Genomic DNA, 18,820 nt, shown 5'->3' on the forward strand with positions numbered 1-18,820 from the left:
GTGCTGGAATGCTGTTCTGGATCACTCAGGCTCACTTTAACCCCTCATTGTAGGATTGCCCACATTTTGGATGTCCAGGAGGCGTGTTGTGTTTAAAACAGGAGAAAATAGAGGAAAGCAGATGACTGAAAAATGCTTCTGCTTAAAGACACTGTTAGAGATTCTGAAAGAGCTCGTAAGAAGTCACTTTGTTGCACTTGTTCTGATTTAGCATTTTATGATTAAAATGTGCTGTTGGGGAAACGTGCAGTAATCCAACAAAATTGAACATTATTTTGTACCATTACAGTGAGGACTGAAAAATATTGGAAGTATTAAAGATCTGTGTTAGGACTTGGTTGAATTTTAGAGTGTTTTCTGTCGTAGCATGGAGTTATATCAATTCAAAAAGCCAAATATGATGAAGTGAAAACTGAAAGGACTCTGAGGGCTGACAGCAAAGATTGAAAAAACCACTGGGGTGAGGGCAGCCTTATACGAGCCTGTGCTAGTATTAAGTTAACTCTGGATGTGTCAGTATTGAACTGCATTGTACATAATAATGAAATCATGAAAAGGACCACCGAGCATATGGTTTGTGCATTTGTGAAGTAGTGTTACACCATCAAACTGATGCATTTGGACCTTAAACACAGTACAAACTACTCCCCGTGATTTTATTTGCTCCCCCACTATGTAAATACACATAGCAATGCAGTGATCTCTCAGCTTTTTTTTGGGACGTTTTATACATGAAGTGTTTCCATCCAATCCCAAGTGCCTATCCTTGGGGGTGTAAAGAGACAGCATCACATCAGAGATAATAAAAATAATATACTGTATATGTCTTCTCTGGATCATCCATACTCAACAAGGTGATGCGCACGCTCGCTATTCTTTATGAGAGAAGAAAATTGCACATGTAATAAAATCCAATTTTATATTTTATTCTGAGAACTACAATAAACACAAAACAAGCAGTAAATAAGCTTTTCAAAAAGCTGATTACTAAAGCAATTTATTGCCAAGTCCAGGACTGTGTTAAAGCAAAGCAGCACTGGAAAGTGGAGGGACCCACATTCCAAATCTTCTCTCCCTCAAGCTCTTTGCTTGCCACGTTATTAGCTGGGCTGCTTGCTGAGGAGCCAATCTGATCAACTTATTTTACTATACAATGTCCCAGCTCCCGCTGAAAGCAGTTAAAAATTGCTTGTGATTGAGGTCATCTTTGCATCCATTACAGTGGTAAACACTATGTCTTTGACTGAGGACATTTCCAGTCTAAGAGTTAGCTTTTCTGCAACAAAGAGACGGAGCTTAGTGGCAAGAAGTGTAACAACATTTTTCTGTTTTCAAAGAGCAGATCAATCTATAACGTGTTTATTCATGGACCGCATGTTCTCGAGCTGAATTTTGTTTTTTTTGTCACGAAATAGATTTTTCTACAGTGTACAATATAAGGTGTCATGTCAGGCATGTTATGAGACTGTCGACTCAAATGACCATTTTACCCTTCCCATGTTAGTCACACTTTTTGTTCTGAATCACTGATAAAACATAGTGTTAATGTGAAAAATGCTTCAGGGATTTCGTCGGCTGTATTGTATTGCAGATATCTGAAATTAGCTCTAACTTTAGGTGGGGATGATTGAGGAATGAGCAAAAAGTAAAAAGTCTGCATAATATTTTTGAATATAAATTGAGGCTGTGATGGCAGGAGAAAATGCTATGTGGGGATTATTCACAGTTATATAATGTTAGGAAGAAAACCAGGCGCTTCTCATTTTGGTCACTTATCCCTCATTGTAAAGGTCTGTATATTTCATTGCTGGTGCAGCAGCTTAGGGGATACATTTCAAAGCAGCAAATAAAAATTGGCTAAACTTCCAAAATTAGCACTTCAAAGTCAAACATGATTTGCAGCGAGGGAAGGGGTGGAAACAGTGTGACTGTGAAAGTGTGTTTGTAAAAAGCTAACTCAGTGTGTGTGCGTTTGAGTGTGTGTGTGTGGCAGAGCTGATGTGCAGAGTTCAACATTAGGCCTTAGAACCAATTTCTAGGCAAATTGGTTTCATTTAAGAATGAGATCAGAGTAAGCAAACCTCTTTCAGGGCAAGTTCATGCATCTGTAGCCATTTATTTCAGTTTTATATGCATTGCTTGGCACAGGCTGTTTGTAGGTAGAATATGCATAATCTTAGCCATGGGCACCATGCTATAGTTAACATGTGCACACTTACCTGTTATTACCATGAATTTAAATAGTTTCTTCCATTTTTATTGCATTCTGTCACAAAGAGCTTCAGCAGTAATTTAGCATTTTGTTTTCTATATTCCTTCCAGCACTGCTGTGGAATCAGTGCTAATCAAAGCCACTTGTAACTAATTGCCCTCTTCAGTCTCTTGCATATAGCAAAAAGCAGGCCTATTAGGCAGCAATGGAACATATGCTGAAATTTTAGAGTAGCTTTGAAAATCTGTTTATTTGCAAGGGGAATAACAGTCACTTGACCACAATTAGCATCTCTGTACATATCCTTTCATGTAAAAGATTAAGTGTACCCCGTAGATATTATACACAAACACACACACAGACCTATAAATTTGGACAAGGACAGATTTAATCCATTTAAAGGTGCATGCACATAAAGGTGAGCTTCAGAAACATAACAATTTACATTTTTCTGTCATCTCCATAATTCGAGTTAATAAAAGACATCAGTCACAGGGAAAACTATGTACACCTCTACATTTATCACATCTTCACATCAATACAATTAGATCACGGGGCTCCAAATGAGATGCTGATAACTACAACATGCCCCAGTCACACAAGCCGCACAAGACAGCCACCATAGAAAAATGTGGATTCTTCTTTTAACCGGTTGGCTATCGACTACAGTCGGTCGCTAGGTACAATTGGTTTCAAAAACCTGCCTGTGTCAGGTTCACTGCAGTTCCCCATAGTTTGCATGAAAGACGTTGACTTCTCTGCAGACACCTGCAGCTTCTCACCTCGCGGTGGTGAATCTGCAAAAAGTGCAATGCAAAATGGAAATGCTGCACCTTTTGAAATTAAAGGCATCCACTGTCACCAAAGCAATAACACTTTAAGGTTTTTACTGCAGCACCGCCAACCTCCAGCAAACTCAATCTCCACTTTCTAACCAGTTGGGAAATCTACCTTTTTCTCCCAGTGGCTGGAGGATGCCAGGGAGTGGCTGAACAGTCTCAAGGCCTGTGCAACTGAGGTCTAAATAAGTGACAGGTGTAACCCATATCATTTGAAAATTCTCATATCTAAGATATTGTGTTCTCCGTAATATTGAAGTATGCAGTGTCATCAAGCCAAGCCGGTCTTTGAGGCCTTCAGAATGAAAAAGGCTGTGGATGCCCACAAATCTGGCAGGGGATTTAAAAAGATCTGCAACTTATTGAAATAAGTCCGACCTGCCCCCACGTTGTCCCGAATAATTAAAAATGATGGCATTGTCGTGCATGTTTATTAAATATTTTGGGAGATAAATGTGAACGCGTGGGATAGATTTATTTTATTTTGGTAAAAGAAAGAAAGGAAAAAGGTCTGTTAGTGCATAGATGATAAGGTTGTGATTCATGTCCAGTGCATCCTGTAATTTCACTGCTTTATAACACCGATCTTTCTCTAAGCCTGAACACTGTGCTAAGATGAAAAGGTTTGGTCCTGGATGTTACAAAACTTGTAACATTGTATAGCTGTATAGTTGAGTCATAACAATAAAAAAAAACCCTCCTCTAATTAGCTGTCCTGTTGGGGTCACTACATACAATGCCTTTTGTATTATGAGCATGTTCCCTTGATCTGTAAAGAAGCCCCATTTAAGATCCACAAACTTGGTCTTCCACTGAGAAAGGAGTATTTTGTTAGATGGAAATGAACAGAACTGTTGAGATAATGATTATAATTCCCCATATGGCCGTAATGAGGTTGATTCCTCGCCAAGAGTTGGGCAACACACTAATTTATATAATACACTGGCAAGAGGTTACTTTTAATATACCTGAAATAATCAAAATGCATAGCCTATTATCACTTCCTTCAAGAAAACTCTCAACCATAAAATTAAATTCAGTGTAATTAGAATTGTTGCTGATGGATCCAAAATAAAACACAGAGTTACTAGTTTCACTTAGATTTTTTTGGCAGCCTTTCCACTTATCTGCTCTCCGTGTGGTTTTTCTATTCTACGTGCACCCTTTATGACCATGCTCTGCTGACAGCTGTCCCTATGTCAATATGAATGCCTGTCAAGAGAGATTATACATCACATGAGTCGAGGCAGATAATGAGCAAGAGGGAAGGGCACTTTTTAACACCCCCTCGTGTGCAACATATGACACCAGCCAAGCTAATTAAGCAGATGCCATAATGCAGTAATCAGGAACACAGAGGAGGTTTGAGAATTCACAAAGTTGAGTCATAACAGAGCAACATTTGGTGCTTAAGAACTTCTCCACCAACACAAGCAGATGGGAATGCCAAGCTGCAGTGCGTGTGTATTTATTTGTGTGACTATGCCTGTTTGTGCACCGTGTTTTGCAATTATCGATGTGTACGTTTCTTAATAATATCTGTGTGCATGTGTTTTTATTACATAGATAGATAGACTGTGTACGTGCATGCATGCCAGTGCACACATAGCTGAATCGGCACGTTCCTATTACCTTTCAGTCGGGGACAGTGTTACTTGGTCAGGTTTTTTTTTTTTCCTCATTATTTTTCAGCAAAATGAGCAATCAGCCACATTGCAAAGAGCCTGATTGTTTCCCCCTGTAAATCAATCCAAGAATTGCAATTAAAATGTTCTCTTATGTGGTATAATTGATGCCTACCTAATCCTTTATTTGCACACCTGCCGGTGAGTCTGAATTTTTAATGAATTTCTAATTAATGCTCTTTGCACACTTGATTTATGTGTTAGCAAATTATAATGATGTTCTGTGTCCTGCTGGTAGGAGAGTTCTTCGCAGATTGGCGAGCCTCGGTGGAAATCTGAAGTTTGTTGGACACACTGTTGAATGAATAAGAGTTAATACACACATGGAGATTAGTCGTATTAACCCCAAGGGCATTCATGTGTTCGTCATCTGAGACACATTTAGCAACATATATACGTCGTGGCTTATTTCTTTGGAATTGCGCTGTTCTCAAAAGGCCAAACGTACATGAACGTAAATGAAGCTATTTATGTTTCTCTCACACAGAGATAAACTGATGACAGAAAGTCTCCCACTAAATCAAAGGCAGCATTAAGTGGTTTTAATTCTCAGGGTCTTCCACGACACACGTGAAGTCTGGTAATGTGAGTGAAATTAAGGCCAATGAGGCCCGTCCAAACCGATGTGCAACAATACTTCTTACTGACCTTGGATGGAAATGAAATGGATGATGAGCCATGAATTTTTAAAAACTGCTTCAGTGTGTAAAAATGTGGCTGTTTCAGCTTTGCTGGGTGTAACATCACATAAATGTTGAGATTTTTTTGTAATTATAGCTTGTTACTGCTAGTAACTGTGTAGTAACAACAAGAAACTATGATTACTATTTAACTTTCAGCCTTAATATATTAAAAACAAATCCATGGTAATCAGTGTTCCTGCACATAGCCTTTAGCTGTGTGCAGAAACACTGCAGTTAATATATGCTTAACGCCTTTCCCCCTCCTTTAATTTAAAGATTAATGTGTACAAATACATGTAATAAGCAAAGCCACTGAAGTGGATTATCACTTGATGGAGTGGCTGCAAATCTTGACAGCTCGACCAGAGTTGGTATATCAGATATAACCTCATCAGATAAACAGACAGTGTCACACATCTCCATTAACAGTCTTCTGGGGAAAGTACCCTTTAATACAGCTCTGCACTTGTGTAGCTGATGAGTTTGAATGAGCTCAAACTCAATGAGCATTTATTTTCTCTCTAATTTATTTGCTGTTGCATTTCATTTCCAGGCCAATTCACCCTCATAATCAGATGGCAATTAGTGAAGCATGAATCACACAGAGCAGCTCAGCTTATCTCAGCCCCCTTTCATGACACCTGCACGCTCACAACAACACGGTTTTGGAGAAGCATTCTTTTATTCCAAATAAAATCTTATTTAGTTCATTTTAAACAGCATTTCTAATTCCATCAGAACTCTGCAAAATGTAATAAAACTTGTTTCGTTGCATCATGTTTTAAAGAGGACTTCAAATATTTTTTTTTTCTCGCCTGCAGGGATCTTTACAGCGTTGCAGTTTTCTGATACATGATTACATATCAACATGTGGGCCAACAACTTTGGTTTTTGGTAAGAGAAAAAAAAAATCTCACTATGAACATTTAAGAATCTTTAATTCACACTAGTAATAAAATTGCATTACATTTCATAAAATAAATGTTCCAGTTTATATATACAGAGAAAACAGACTGTACATACCCTCCAGTGAACCATTTCTTAAAGAAAAAGAAAACAAACCTAAAACAAATTTCACAAAACATACAAGCAATACAGTGCTCAGCTAAGCAGGCACAACTGTACATCAAAATTTGTAACTGCTCAGTGTTGAGGGGGGGAAGTGGGAGGGGCAAAAAGTTTAACATTTACAATAGAGTCCTTAGGGACTGATAAAGGGGTCTTAAAAAGTATTGCAGGCAAGCAGACAGACGCTTGTCTTTTTTCCAAGTGCAGCGGAACATCCATCTCGTGTGTAACGTGTGGAGCCGGCTGTTGCTGCCGTCGGGGTCCAACTATTGGACCTGTGTCTCAAAGCTCCCATTCAGCTGACCTTCCTCATAGTCCATTTGACACAAAATCATGTTGTTTTTTAGGAAAAACTTGTCCCCGACGCAAAACCTGTTGGCACACAAAAACAAAAGGCGGAAAAAAAAAACCATTGTCAAAAACAAAACGAAAAAAAAAAGATGATTAATGCTGGCATCACGACAAAGTGGTGTGTGTTTGTTGACTGGTTGACTCTGCTCTGGCAGTGAAAACGCTGCGTTTAGGATCAGCAGGTACTGATGATTCTGTTTGATCGCACACATTTGGCTCGAGACATTTTACCTCATGCGCCGAGACCGCGGCTCGCCAGATTCAGAGTCTGTTTTGATGGCCATTGTAAAATGTGTGGCTTCAAATAAAAGTAGATTAAAACCCTAAACAGTTTCGAATCAAACAGACACAGGCGCTGGCACCCAATGAAAAGCAGGTCAGTTCTCCTTGGCCTGGCAAAAGCGGCGATGGCGCCGCAAGAGTTTCCAAGGAAACTCTGCCACGGGGTTAGCTTTTCACACACCAGTTTAGTTCCAGTGCTCGAAAACATTTTTCCTCCAAAGTCTCACAGTCAGTTGGAGAGGGAAAAATAACACATAGCAGCCTGCCCCACTGATGTTCTTCTGTGTGCTGCTGTTTGTTTGTGTGACACAGTGGACACAGCTCCATAATGTGACTGAAGGGGAGTGAAGATAAGAATACAGCTGAAAATGGCTTGGCTTTAGTAATGTGCCAGGCTGGTAACACAGTAAATAAAGCTGGTAACGGTCACAGCCGTGGCAATACTGTGCCAGATGAGACCTGGCTTTGTGTCTGCCAGCTGAGAAAAGAGACTGCAGTCATAATTCCCTTACAGCAGGTGTTCACTATGGTAACTGAATCTGGTCTGCAGAAGGTTAATGGGCTTGTGCTGTGTGGAGGAACAGGGTCACAGCACCCCTGACAAGCATGCAAAGGACGTTCTGCTTTCAGAGAGGTGCCATTACTGACAGTATATTAATGAGAAAAAGCAATATTTGGCTATGTCATATTCTGTGTACATCATACCATACAGTAGGCTTTGTGCTTGCTCCAATTCTATAATAGTTCCTATTCCTTAGGAAAACGCCATTTCACACCTGTGTCTATTCTCTTTTGTGCAACAGCACAAATCTGGAGGACGTCATTTATTTATTTTTTTTGTGGCTCCTTTGCCTCCTCGGACAAATATGAACAAAAGCTAATTTTACATCCCATTGGCTTAAAAGATTTACAGATCTAGCCACAAACAAGGACAAAGTGCTGGCAGCGTGACATAATAGAAAATAATTAGCAGGGCATTACAAATGCAATGCAACCTTGATTCTTGCAACACAAGCCAACCGCAATTTACTCCCCCCACCACCAATTATAAACTGTGGTCTGCAATAACGGAATGAAATATAAAATTTCTTTTCCACCTGAGATTTTTCTTTTAAGAGCCTCGAATATTTAAGCCACTGGCCATTTTAACGCCCTATTTTTGTGTGTGTGTGTGTGTGTGTTTTTTTTCTTAAATATGCAATGTTGTTGTGCAGTTATGACCCCCATTCTTACCTCTGGTTACAAAGCTGACAGGCAAAACAGTCCAAATGGTAAACATTATCTCTGGCTCTCATCACCATTTCAAAGGCTGGGATCAGTTTACTGCAGGCTGCACAGTTCCCCGTTGTACCAAAGAGCCTGAAAGACAGAGCGCACAGACAGAGATTAACCCACCTTCTCTTTACCTAGATGCAGTAAAAAGAGCAAACAAACACGTGGCAAAATGACAGCAAGAAATGTAAAAGAAAGAAGTTCAATAAAAACAGGGGCTTTCACAGAAAAAGGGAGTGAAAATCGAATTGAAGGCAAAAATCTTTCTTGGCATCCAGTTAGTATATTTGTTAATGAGAGTTACAAACATAGATCTTAATTCTTGGCTAATGATCTAATTATAATGATCACATGGTTTTAATCTCCTTCTTCAAAGAATTTCCCTCTCGCACACTGCAAAAGCAACGAAAACAGGTCTGAGGCAAACCATTTGAACTGCTGAAAGTTTTCTTCTTTCAAAACAAAACTACCTAATGAGTCTGTCTTCAACCAAATCCAGCTGGATTTTTTTTGCACATGAGGCTACACTCTATAATGTAGTCGTAAGTTCAAAAAGATTTCTGTTACAAGGATTCAGGCTCAAACCCTCTCTCTCTCGCTTTTCTCCGTCTTCCTCTTTCATTCAGAGAAGAACCTGAGACAGTGATGGTAGATGCAACCTTGAGGAGTTAACTAAATGTTTTACAGTGAACAGACTCACTGCTCAAACCTCACTGCAGCTTGTTTGGGCTTATTAGATAGGAGCCAAATGATAAAGGTCACAAACACAGCAAGGAGGCACTGGTGTAGATCTCCTCAAAGCCCAAAAAAAAAAAAAAAAAAGGAACCTCAAATGCTTTCCCCAGTCAGATTTACATTTTCATTTTCCAAGCGCCTGCCCCTATGTTTAATTTGGAGATTCCGAAGCACAGATAGATTTATATATTCTGCAGCAGGAAAAGGACCGCTTCACAGCTTTGCAAGAGGGGATAAGGCAACAGCAGATTGTCATTCCAACAGTATGTTAAACACTTTTCCCCCCCCAAACTTGTAGAGCTCAGACAGAGGAGTCCCCGTGTTGATATTCTGCCTCGTTTATGCGAGTCCCATTCAGTTGCTTTCACCTTGTTAAAGAAAATGTCTATCCAGCAGCTCTGCTTCTAATTAGGGGCCACTGCCCCAGAGGAGCAGGGAAGACAGAAACAGAGGGAGAAAGGTTGTTATGTTCCATGAGAGGGATTCACAGGGTGTTAAACTGAAACATTGTTACAACTGGTTACTGTTTCAGTAACAAAAAGGAAAAAAAAATACTGAATGTTCTCATACAGTAGACATCTGCCACCCACGGGGTGCTCTGTAACTCAAAGAATGTTTTTCCCCCCCTCTTTAGAGAGACACAAAGACTTATCCAAACAGCTTTAAAAAATTGCAATCTCACACATTCAGTATTGATCTGAAAACAGAGCAAATGCCAGTGCTACAGAACCTGACCTTGTTATCACACTATTCCAGCATTCATATTACAAGACATGAGTGGGTTTGTGTGGACAAAGCACAAGTATTGGCAACCGTGAACTGGTGAGTTTCCAGCTTATAAATTAACCCCTTTTCTCTCTCTTTTTTTTTTTTACCTGGAGGGGAAAAAAGAGAAAACTCCAGAGCAGCCAGAGTCATCATGACATTCAGAGACTCTTCCATGTAGTGAGCAGGTCATAGTGATGTCCTTTCTCTCCCTCAGGGAACCTAAGCTATAAAAGAGCCTAGAGAACCTTGGTCATTTACAGCAATTGACATGCACACACCTATAGCAGCCAGAAGGATTATTCTAACCCATCTCCATTACACCCTGCTGGGCTGCAGACATGGTGCTCAGTTGATACATACAGGTTGTGAAAACACCTGGTGGGGAAGCCCAGCTTGCTCCTGACACCAAGTTCCGCCTTCAGTCAGAGCAGCGTGTCACATCTGTGGCTACTTTTTACTTTGCGGCTATATCTATACTCTCCACAAACCAGTAATTCAAATAGTGTGGGTATAACCTCTTTTCCACTCTATTATGAGGGTTATTTGAGCTCGTCGTTGGGTACAAAACATTTACAACATAAAGCCTGCAGAACCTGGTAAACACCCACGTCTTTCAAACTCCACAGTGAGAAAGTATTCTGCTAATGGCACAAAAAAGGGGTTAGAGGCCTTCAGTATGGAAGGATGGTAACGGCTCTCATAACCGGTCTGTCTTAAGCGTCTTAATAGTCTTTCATGCTAACCTGATTTCCTTATCAGCTTTGTGATTTGAAATCGCAGGCAGATATTTGGCACAGAGAAGTTGGAGTGCAAAAAAGTGCTCTCGGTAATCGCTGTGTCCCACTCATACTGTTCTTCAGCCAACAGCTGATGTGTCTGGGTTATAATGTGGCATCAACATATGGCTTAATTGAGCCCCTTGTGCTAAGAGGAGATTACAGGCTGAGTGAACTGTTCAGCACACATTATACTCTTTTCTTCCTGCTCCTATGAAACTAAAAGGCAGTCAGAGAGAAACACCACTGCAGCAGAGCATCCTAAGTAATGAGTTTCATACTAAAATGCAATGTTAGCCAACAGATCCCAACATATTAGCACAAAAATGAAGACGCAAGCTACTCAGAGTCACCTTTAACTTGTACTTAAGTATAGATTGTGTGTGATCAAGGACTCTGCAATTATACACAACATGTATACTACAAGATATATAAAACCACAAGAAACTGCATTAATTTTAACTGTCATTTTTTATAAACTTGGCATGCTTCACCGCACCCAAACAGTGCATTTCATGAACATAAGCTGTAAATGGGTTTTGTTCATTAATTCATTACATTTAAAGTAGATTTTCTTTTTGTTTGAATAGACTATTTTCGGAGGAATTCAAATGCATTGTTCTGACACATGTCCCGTATTGTAGGAGTGCAGTGGCTCATGCACTTCAATTTCCCTGGCCATTTGGATTAAATAAATCAATATTCTCTGAAGAAAAGTGTAAAAAAAAGAAAGAAAGAAAGAAAAAAAATCAACATCAACACCATTTTTTCAGCATTTATGACTGGCAAATTTCTCCAGCTTGTAATGCACCAAGGCCTGTGTGCTTTGCTGATCAATCATCGGTATTGTAGCAGGGTTTGTAGCAAGAAGCCCTCTTTTAAAATTGAACAATTCTGTGGTTCATATAAATGGATTAAAGGGTTAGAAGTGCTGATTTGGATTGCTCACCACAGCCTGTGACGCATTCTCATATGGATTTCTAAATGGCATAATGCAGTATAAGTAAAAGCAAGCTGGATGTGCTTATTAGATGAGTGTTGTGTTTTTGCAAACTTAAAAATGTTTTTACTGGCAGTAGCAGCAGAACTCAAACTGAAGTGGTAATGCTTTTAGGTATAAATACAAGTTACGTTTTGATAAAGATGTGCTAGCATCCTGCTAAATTTGCTATTGTTGATGTTTTGCAGTTATTACTGTTAAGTCTTAATCTTTGTGGAAAAGATCAACAAAGAACATTAACCTTAGCTCTTAAATAAACTGGCCGAATCTTATCGTAACCACCTCGTAGTACCGCATCAACCAAGTAGAGCACTTTGCTTTCAGACTGATGGCTTGCTTTTGTTTCCTAAGTAGAATAGGAGGCAGAGCCTTCAGCTTACAGTTAGGTCTGGGTCAGGTGACCCTAAATCCTCCCTTAATTATGCTGCAATAGGCCGAGGCTGATGTGGGATTCCCATAATGCACTGAGTTTCTTCTTCACTCACTGTGCACTTGTACACACAGTGTGTTTTTTGTCCCAACCGGTCGCAGCAGATGGTCGCCCCTCCCTGAGCCTGGTTCTGCTGGACGTTTCTTCCTGTTAAGAAGGAGCTTTTCCTTTCCACTTTCGGGGGTTGTTTGACTGATGGGGTTTTCTTTGTATTATTGTAGGGTCTTTACCTTACAACAAAAAGTGCCTTGAGGAGACTGTTGTTGTGCTTGTCACACTTGCATCAAGTAGTGGCTTGTGTGTGCTACTCTAACACAGCTGGAGTTCACAGGTCATTGGAGAAGTTGGTGATCAATGCAAATTTGTATAATAGCCTTGCCACCCCATAGTTTTGCAATATGGGGTGGCAAGGTAAGAAAACGTTAACGACATTTTTGTACCACTGTTGTCGTTCCATATTCTACAACATGTCTTCAACACACACTGTGATGTTTTCAATGTGTTTTTTGCAAACAGAGATTAAACATTTTATAATTAAATATTTCAGACTGCTAAATCTAAGGGTGGCAATGCCGGGGTGTGAGAATGTTACTATAATGGCCATGAAAGAAAGACTCTCTATGCCAAACGTACATTTTTACTTTAGACACTGATCACCAGTCTTGGTAAGTATTAGGATCAAGACAGCTTAAAAAAACCTTAATATATCTGCAGTATAATATGCAGCAAACTGTATTATCAATAAAGTATTTTTGTGGTTCATTTAATGACCATAATTGACACCTTTCAGATACACAGTGATGAGTGACACCTTAAATTGTATCTGTAGACACGTGGAAATGAGAATAGATATGTGTGTCCCTGCTTAACAATGCTGAAATTACTCTTATCTCACCATCTCAAGATTATAGGCTTTGTTTGGATCACTTGCCGTCATTATTGTGGCTTAGGTCTAATTATATGCATGCTGACTTTGGGTTTTTAAACAATTAAGTTGCATTTTAGGTTCTTAACTTTATAGAATTTGTATACTTGCCTTATCCCTGCTTTCTATCATCTTCAGTGCAGGGGAATGAAGCCTATTCTCGACTCCTTAAAAGAGCTCCTATTTAGTAGCTAAAAATGTAACTTTGTGTGCTGGTATGGGATGTTGCGAGCAAAGTTGGACGGCAGGAACATAAAGGAGCTCTCCTTCCTCTGTTATTGAGTTATTACAATGGGTCTTTAGAGAAAAGAGGGCCTTCTTTAGTTCTTTCAACTCGCTGCTTTGCTAACTTCAAACCCTTAAAGCTCCTACAGTGCATCATCTGCCTCTCTGAATTGCTTCTCTCAGATTGGGCTGTGGCTCTTGAAGTTTTCTACCTGTTCTCTGAGCTCTTTGAGACTTCCCTGCCTGCATAGGGTTTGTCAGATTTCATAAAAGGGAAAACTGTTAATGCATGCGTCGCGTGTTCTGACCTTCCCCAACAGTTGTGTCTTTTTTGAAAGTGTAAACCTCTGTACAGATCTATCTCGCCTGAAAAAGAAGAGCGACTGTTTCACTTCCTCAAGGAGTAAGAAAAAGACTGATCTGAAAAACAGTCACATCCATGTGGAGCCATCCTCTATCACATTCCTATTTAGCTGGTTTTAGGATAACTTATAATGTCCATTATCTTGAAAACGTTTTCCTCTTACAGTTAATGACACCACATTTTGATAAGTGGCTGACTATTATGTCCACTCTAATATATGAAACAGAATATTGAATTATTTCTAGCTTCATGTCCTGATGATCGTATCATCACTGTATATACGAGGGGTTAAAGGTTTTACGACTTCACCAAAAGACTGACAATAAAGAAAATGCTTAATAAAGCTGCTATTCTTACAAGGAAGTTGCTTACAAAAAGAAAGATGCAGGCAACTGACATCAGGTGGATTAAAACTAAACTTTTTGATGGTGCATGGTTTTGAAGGGCACGGGAGGACATTTTGTGGTGTGCATTTTGTGTGTGTGTGTGTGCGCGCACGCGCGCTGGAGTGTAATATTCAGTAAAGTGTGGGTGCATTCAATAAGTTGCTAATGCCACTGAAGGACAATCACAGATGGAGCTCCTATAATAATTAATGTGAGCATGGCAGGGTTCCAAACCCTGGGAAATAACCAAAGTGTGTTTGATCCACTGCTTGTATTTAATGAAGTGCGGGAGGCTAATTCAGTGTACAGATTTAACTTCATTACTGCAGGTGAGCAGAGCCTTCGTCTTACTACAGAGAAAAGAAGGAATGAAAAGGAAACCGGCGCTGCATGGAGACTGCATCACCTACTTTCAAATACTCTGGTCTCTCAAACTGCCTCTTTCCTATATACGCAAGGCAAGGGTTTTAATTTGTTCCATAATAGAATTCATCTCGAGCATCTCAGCCATTAAGTGTTCTGCATTTGTCGCAGGCTGAAGAGCAGGCGAGTGGGATGGATTTCATTAGACAATCTGGGGCAGCAGAGGAGCACAGGAAGCTCTCTACAGCTCCGTCCTTTTTATTCTTATTTTAGTATTCCTAGCTCTTGATTCCATATGTCATTCTCTTCATTTCATCCCTTCTGTGACCTCTACATCTTAGTGGCCTAATGTGCGAGAAAGCTTTTCCTTCTCCCTTTACAGTGCCAGTAGGCACTTATGGCTTCAGGGTTGAGGTTGCTGTCCTTTCAGCTGATGTATTTTACCAAGTGAAACTCTGAGCTTCATCATTTTTGCCTTCTCTCGGTCATTTGCCCATTTATTATTACCTCATCTGCACCATCTGCCCATTTTGGGGGAAACATCAGGTCTTAGTCAACCTCTCACTGCATCTTAAAAGCATTAACTGTGGGTGGGGACTGATGGATGGTAATGGCCTATCTCAACGTAACATCCCTAAGCACCTCTCAAGTGGGCTGTAGGCTTCTTCCAGGTCGAAGGAAGAGCTGAAATAAAAGTGAAATGTCATTAAAAGGCATCAGTGAGGTAGAGGAAAGCCAGGTTGATTAAAGATCTCTGTGCTGAATTTTAGTGGCTATTTAAGTGATGCTGCTCTTTTTTTAATTTACCATCTTAAATTGGAATAAACTAATCAAAACTTAAATGGGTAGCACTAAGAGATAAAAGTGAACACGCTGTGAGACAAGGAGGCAGAAGGAAAATGGAGAAAGGGGAAGGGGGGAGGACGGTGCAGGGCAGGGTGTTTCGGGAGGAGGGGCCTAGGGCACCGGCATCTTTAAGTCGGCCCCTGGGGGATTCCCCCTCAAATAAATGGTAGGGAATGTGACCTAACGCCCAGGAAATGGTCATGTTTTAATTTAACAAGCAGATGGCAGGGGTATCAGAAAGAAGGGGGGGGGGGCAGCACTAGTGAAGCAACAAGCCTGCCTGGAGGTTTCTCACAGCCTACAGTGCTGATACAACCAAAAACATGTCGTCATGTAAAGAAGAAATATGTATATGGTTGGGTATCCATGTGGTTTATCGTGGATGTTGGAACTGTGATTTGTGTTTGTGGACAATTTTTTTAAATAAAAAAGAAGAAGAAGGAAAAATGGTGTTCCAAAAATTGCCCGTATTCTTCTCCTTATGCAAAACAAATTAGCCTTCACCTATATACATTCTGTAAAAGAATAAGGCATTAACCTTATCTGATGGAAATTGATTTTAAAAGTGTTCGCGACTCATACTGACAGAGCACAACAAACCCTACTGGGAGGGTTATATGTGACACTGAAAAGAGAGGAAGGAACAAAAAAAACAACAACTCTGCGATCTTTTTGAGTAACACAATTTTTGGAACGACATCGCTTTTGTGCTTGTTGTGAGGGGAGAAAGGTGATTGTGTGTCTTTCTTGCCTCAGGTAGTCCCTGCGACAGAGGATGAGGTTGGCTTTCGTATAGAGGGTGGAGCCCACCTCCCCCAGGCGGCAGTCGCAGCAGGCACATTTGAGACAGTCCTCATGCCAGTATTTGTCCAGGGCCTTGAGCAGGTAGCGGTCTTTAATCTTGCGATTGCAGCCAGCACACCCCTTCTGTTTCCCTTTGGGCTGGACGGAGAGCATCGGCACACCTGTAGTGATAAGGAGACAAACAGCCACGCGTGATTTACGGCCCGGGAACACGAGTGACTTTTCATGTTCTCTTTTTGATAAGCTGGCTGCTTCTCGAGGCGTCTAAGCCTGGCCTCGCACACGGCCACAGCACACTGCCTACCTGCTTCATATGCATTAAAGAAAACATTCTTCCATGTAGATAGGCACACAGGTCACATTGGACTACAAAGCCTCGACTTACTTGTTCCACTAAGAACATGCTGTAATACAAAAGTTACATGATCACTGGCAGCAGGCATCAGAGGACGGAGCACATCTCAGGTAGTTCTCAGAGTTATTTTGCTTACCGAGGTATTTACAACAAGCTGCGTAGTATGTTAGTGACCTATCATTTCATCAAAGCCCATTTCACTCAACTGTCCACAGCTGTAAAAGCTCCTCGTGGGCTTTGTTTGGTATAGATTAACATTAACCTTTTAAAAAGCCTCTGACCACAAAAACGTTGCTACCAGACCCCAGTGAGATATGTTATGGCCTAAGTGCCTTTTAGCACACGCGGGGACACACACAGACACGGACTCATATACACACGTGTGTGCGCACACAAATTGCCAACACACACAGTGCTCCCTGCTCAGAGCATTACAGCCTTTCCTCCTTTTACACTTATCTGTACTCATGTGTCTGCAATGAGCAAGCCTAAGTTACCAAACTCGCAAATTGCCCTGCTGTCACGCAGGTCCCCTTTAAGTGCGCCTTTTAGCCTCCTAAAGGACAAATAAAGTCCATTTAATAACTGCACTAAACACTAATAGTCTATGTGTGGTTGACATTTGTGTTTGGACTAAAAGCCCCCCTCAGGCCACTGCTGGTACAGAGGCAGGGGTGCGCAGCTCCCCTCTGTAGCACTAACAGGTCTGCCACAGCTGAAAGCACAAGACAACAGCTCTTAAGACACTCTCTCACACACTGAGCTATTGATCCATCTAAAAGAACACACAGTGGACGCCACTTGCCACTACTTTCAAAACACATTTCTCTCCCTCTCTCTCGAAAAAAGAAGAAAAAAAAAAAAGACTGGACAGTCTGCAACATGGGGGGTCAGGCCAACATTTTGTATGTGTGGGCATCTGTAAAGGGCCCCATTTTAAAGACGGGTTATACAGTTTTATATGAAACGTCACTGTTGCACTTTAAAGTTGTGCATGCGGTCCAAAACCGATATATTTTTATATATGAACACACACACACACACAGGCGTTTCTCAGGAATGAAAGTATGCAAACATGTGACATATTGTGTAGTTGTGTTATGTTACGTGTGAATAAGGTCATCCTGTAGTTGGATCCGTTTTAACTTCTGCAGTTTACTGAGCGATACACACAACTTCAGCTGGTAACAAGGGACTGCTTCGCTCTGCGCTGTTTTTCTCAGCTCAATCTGTCAAGTTCACTCTCCTTCACAGAAATCTTACACCGCTTTTCAGCAGAACTTCTTTGGAACAGAAAATCATTATCATTCTCCCTGCCTTTTTTCTCCTTCTTTCACATGCTCTCACACGCAAGCAAGTGGACCCACAAAGTACCTCATTGGATCCAGATTTGCGCTGCAATTTTTTAAGGGCCATCCGCACATCAATAATGCTATGACTGTAATACAAATAGCACCCCCCCTTTCTTTTTTTAAGGAGGTGAAGGGAATTGCAGGGCTTGTTAGTCAAATTTATGACTTTGGTTTATATGTCAGTAAGTGCTGTGGTGGTGTTGAGCCGTCTTATTTCTTTATCAGAAGTAGAAAGGAGAGGCTAATTGGTCCAGTGCTGGTGATGTGAGCCATCAATTAGTGTTCTGCCTGCCCTCCAGCTCCCTCGTCTCCCTCCTTCCCAAAACAGACCCCTTGAAGCTGCCGCATTAGGATCACAAAACCTGCTATAAATACCAATGTTCAGTGTAAATGAAGCTAAAAAGCTTCAAATTCAAGCCACACTGGATAAGGGCGGACTCTTCTACCTGTATTTCATGGCTTGTTAGGGGAGCTCTCTGCAGGTATGCCAACAGTGCTCGCCTGACAGGCTTCTACAGAACTAAAAACAGTCTTAATGAGGAGAGAGAAAATGCCTGTGTGTGTGTGTGCGTGTGTTTCAGAGGTTGTGCAAAGAAAAATATAGAAGTTGCTGCATTTCCCTCAGGGATTTCAAAAATCTTTAATTTGCCTTTTATGACACCTAATTAGTTATTCTACTCAAAATCTTTGCTTTAAATAAGAGAACTAATTATACAAAAAGGTCGTTCCTCCACCTCCGGAGGGCTACTCGTAATTGGTCGAGACCACCACCACTCGCAACACTTCCCTTAAACATATCGCGTGTGTTTTACATCACATTTGAAAAGGCCAAAGCTTAACCCATCATGGAGTTACTGTGTGCTGCTCAACACTTTTTTTAAAAAATTTTTTAATAAAACGCTTCTCGGCATCATTAAGGTGACAACACAGACTGTTTCTTCATGTCACCGAGGGTTCTCTGTTTCTTTATGCAGATGTCCCGGTCCTTAGGCCTAACTAAGAAAGACAACTCAGCAGAGGAACACCAAATGTCTGCCAAGAAACCAATATGCCTCTTCCTTGCAGCAACACTGGGGAGGGGAAAGAAAAAAAAAACCCA

General features: G+C 40.8%; 1 protein-coding gene across 1 annotated transcript in view; it reads right to left on the reverse strand.

Moving 5' to 3' along the window:
* Nucleotides 1-1,027: 1,027 nt before the first annotated feature.
* The window catches only part of lmo1 (LIM domain only 1), a 29,252-nt gene continuing 11,459 nt past the window's right edge, over nt 1,028-18,820 (reverse strand). The window contains exons 2-4 of the mRNA XM_085158115.1: nt 15,962-16,175; nt 8,354-8,479; nt 1,028-6,859 (exon numbers count right to left, since the gene is read on the reverse strand). Coding sequence (XP_085014241.1) covers nt 6,754-6,859; nt 8,354-8,479; nt 15,962-16,175 — 446 coding nt within the window. The 3' untranslated portion in view covers nt 1,028-6,753. The remainder of the gene's footprint in view (nt 6,860-8,353; nt 8,480-15,961; nt 16,176-18,820) is intronic.

Source organism: Neolamprologus multifasciatus, chromosome 1, assembly GCF_963576455.1.
Source record: "Neolamprologus multifasciatus chromosome 1, fNeoMul1.2, whole genome shotgun sequence".
Taxonomy (NCBI): domain Eukaryota; kingdom Metazoa; phylum Chordata; class Actinopteri; order Cichliformes; family Cichlidae; genus Neolamprologus; species Neolamprologus multifasciatus.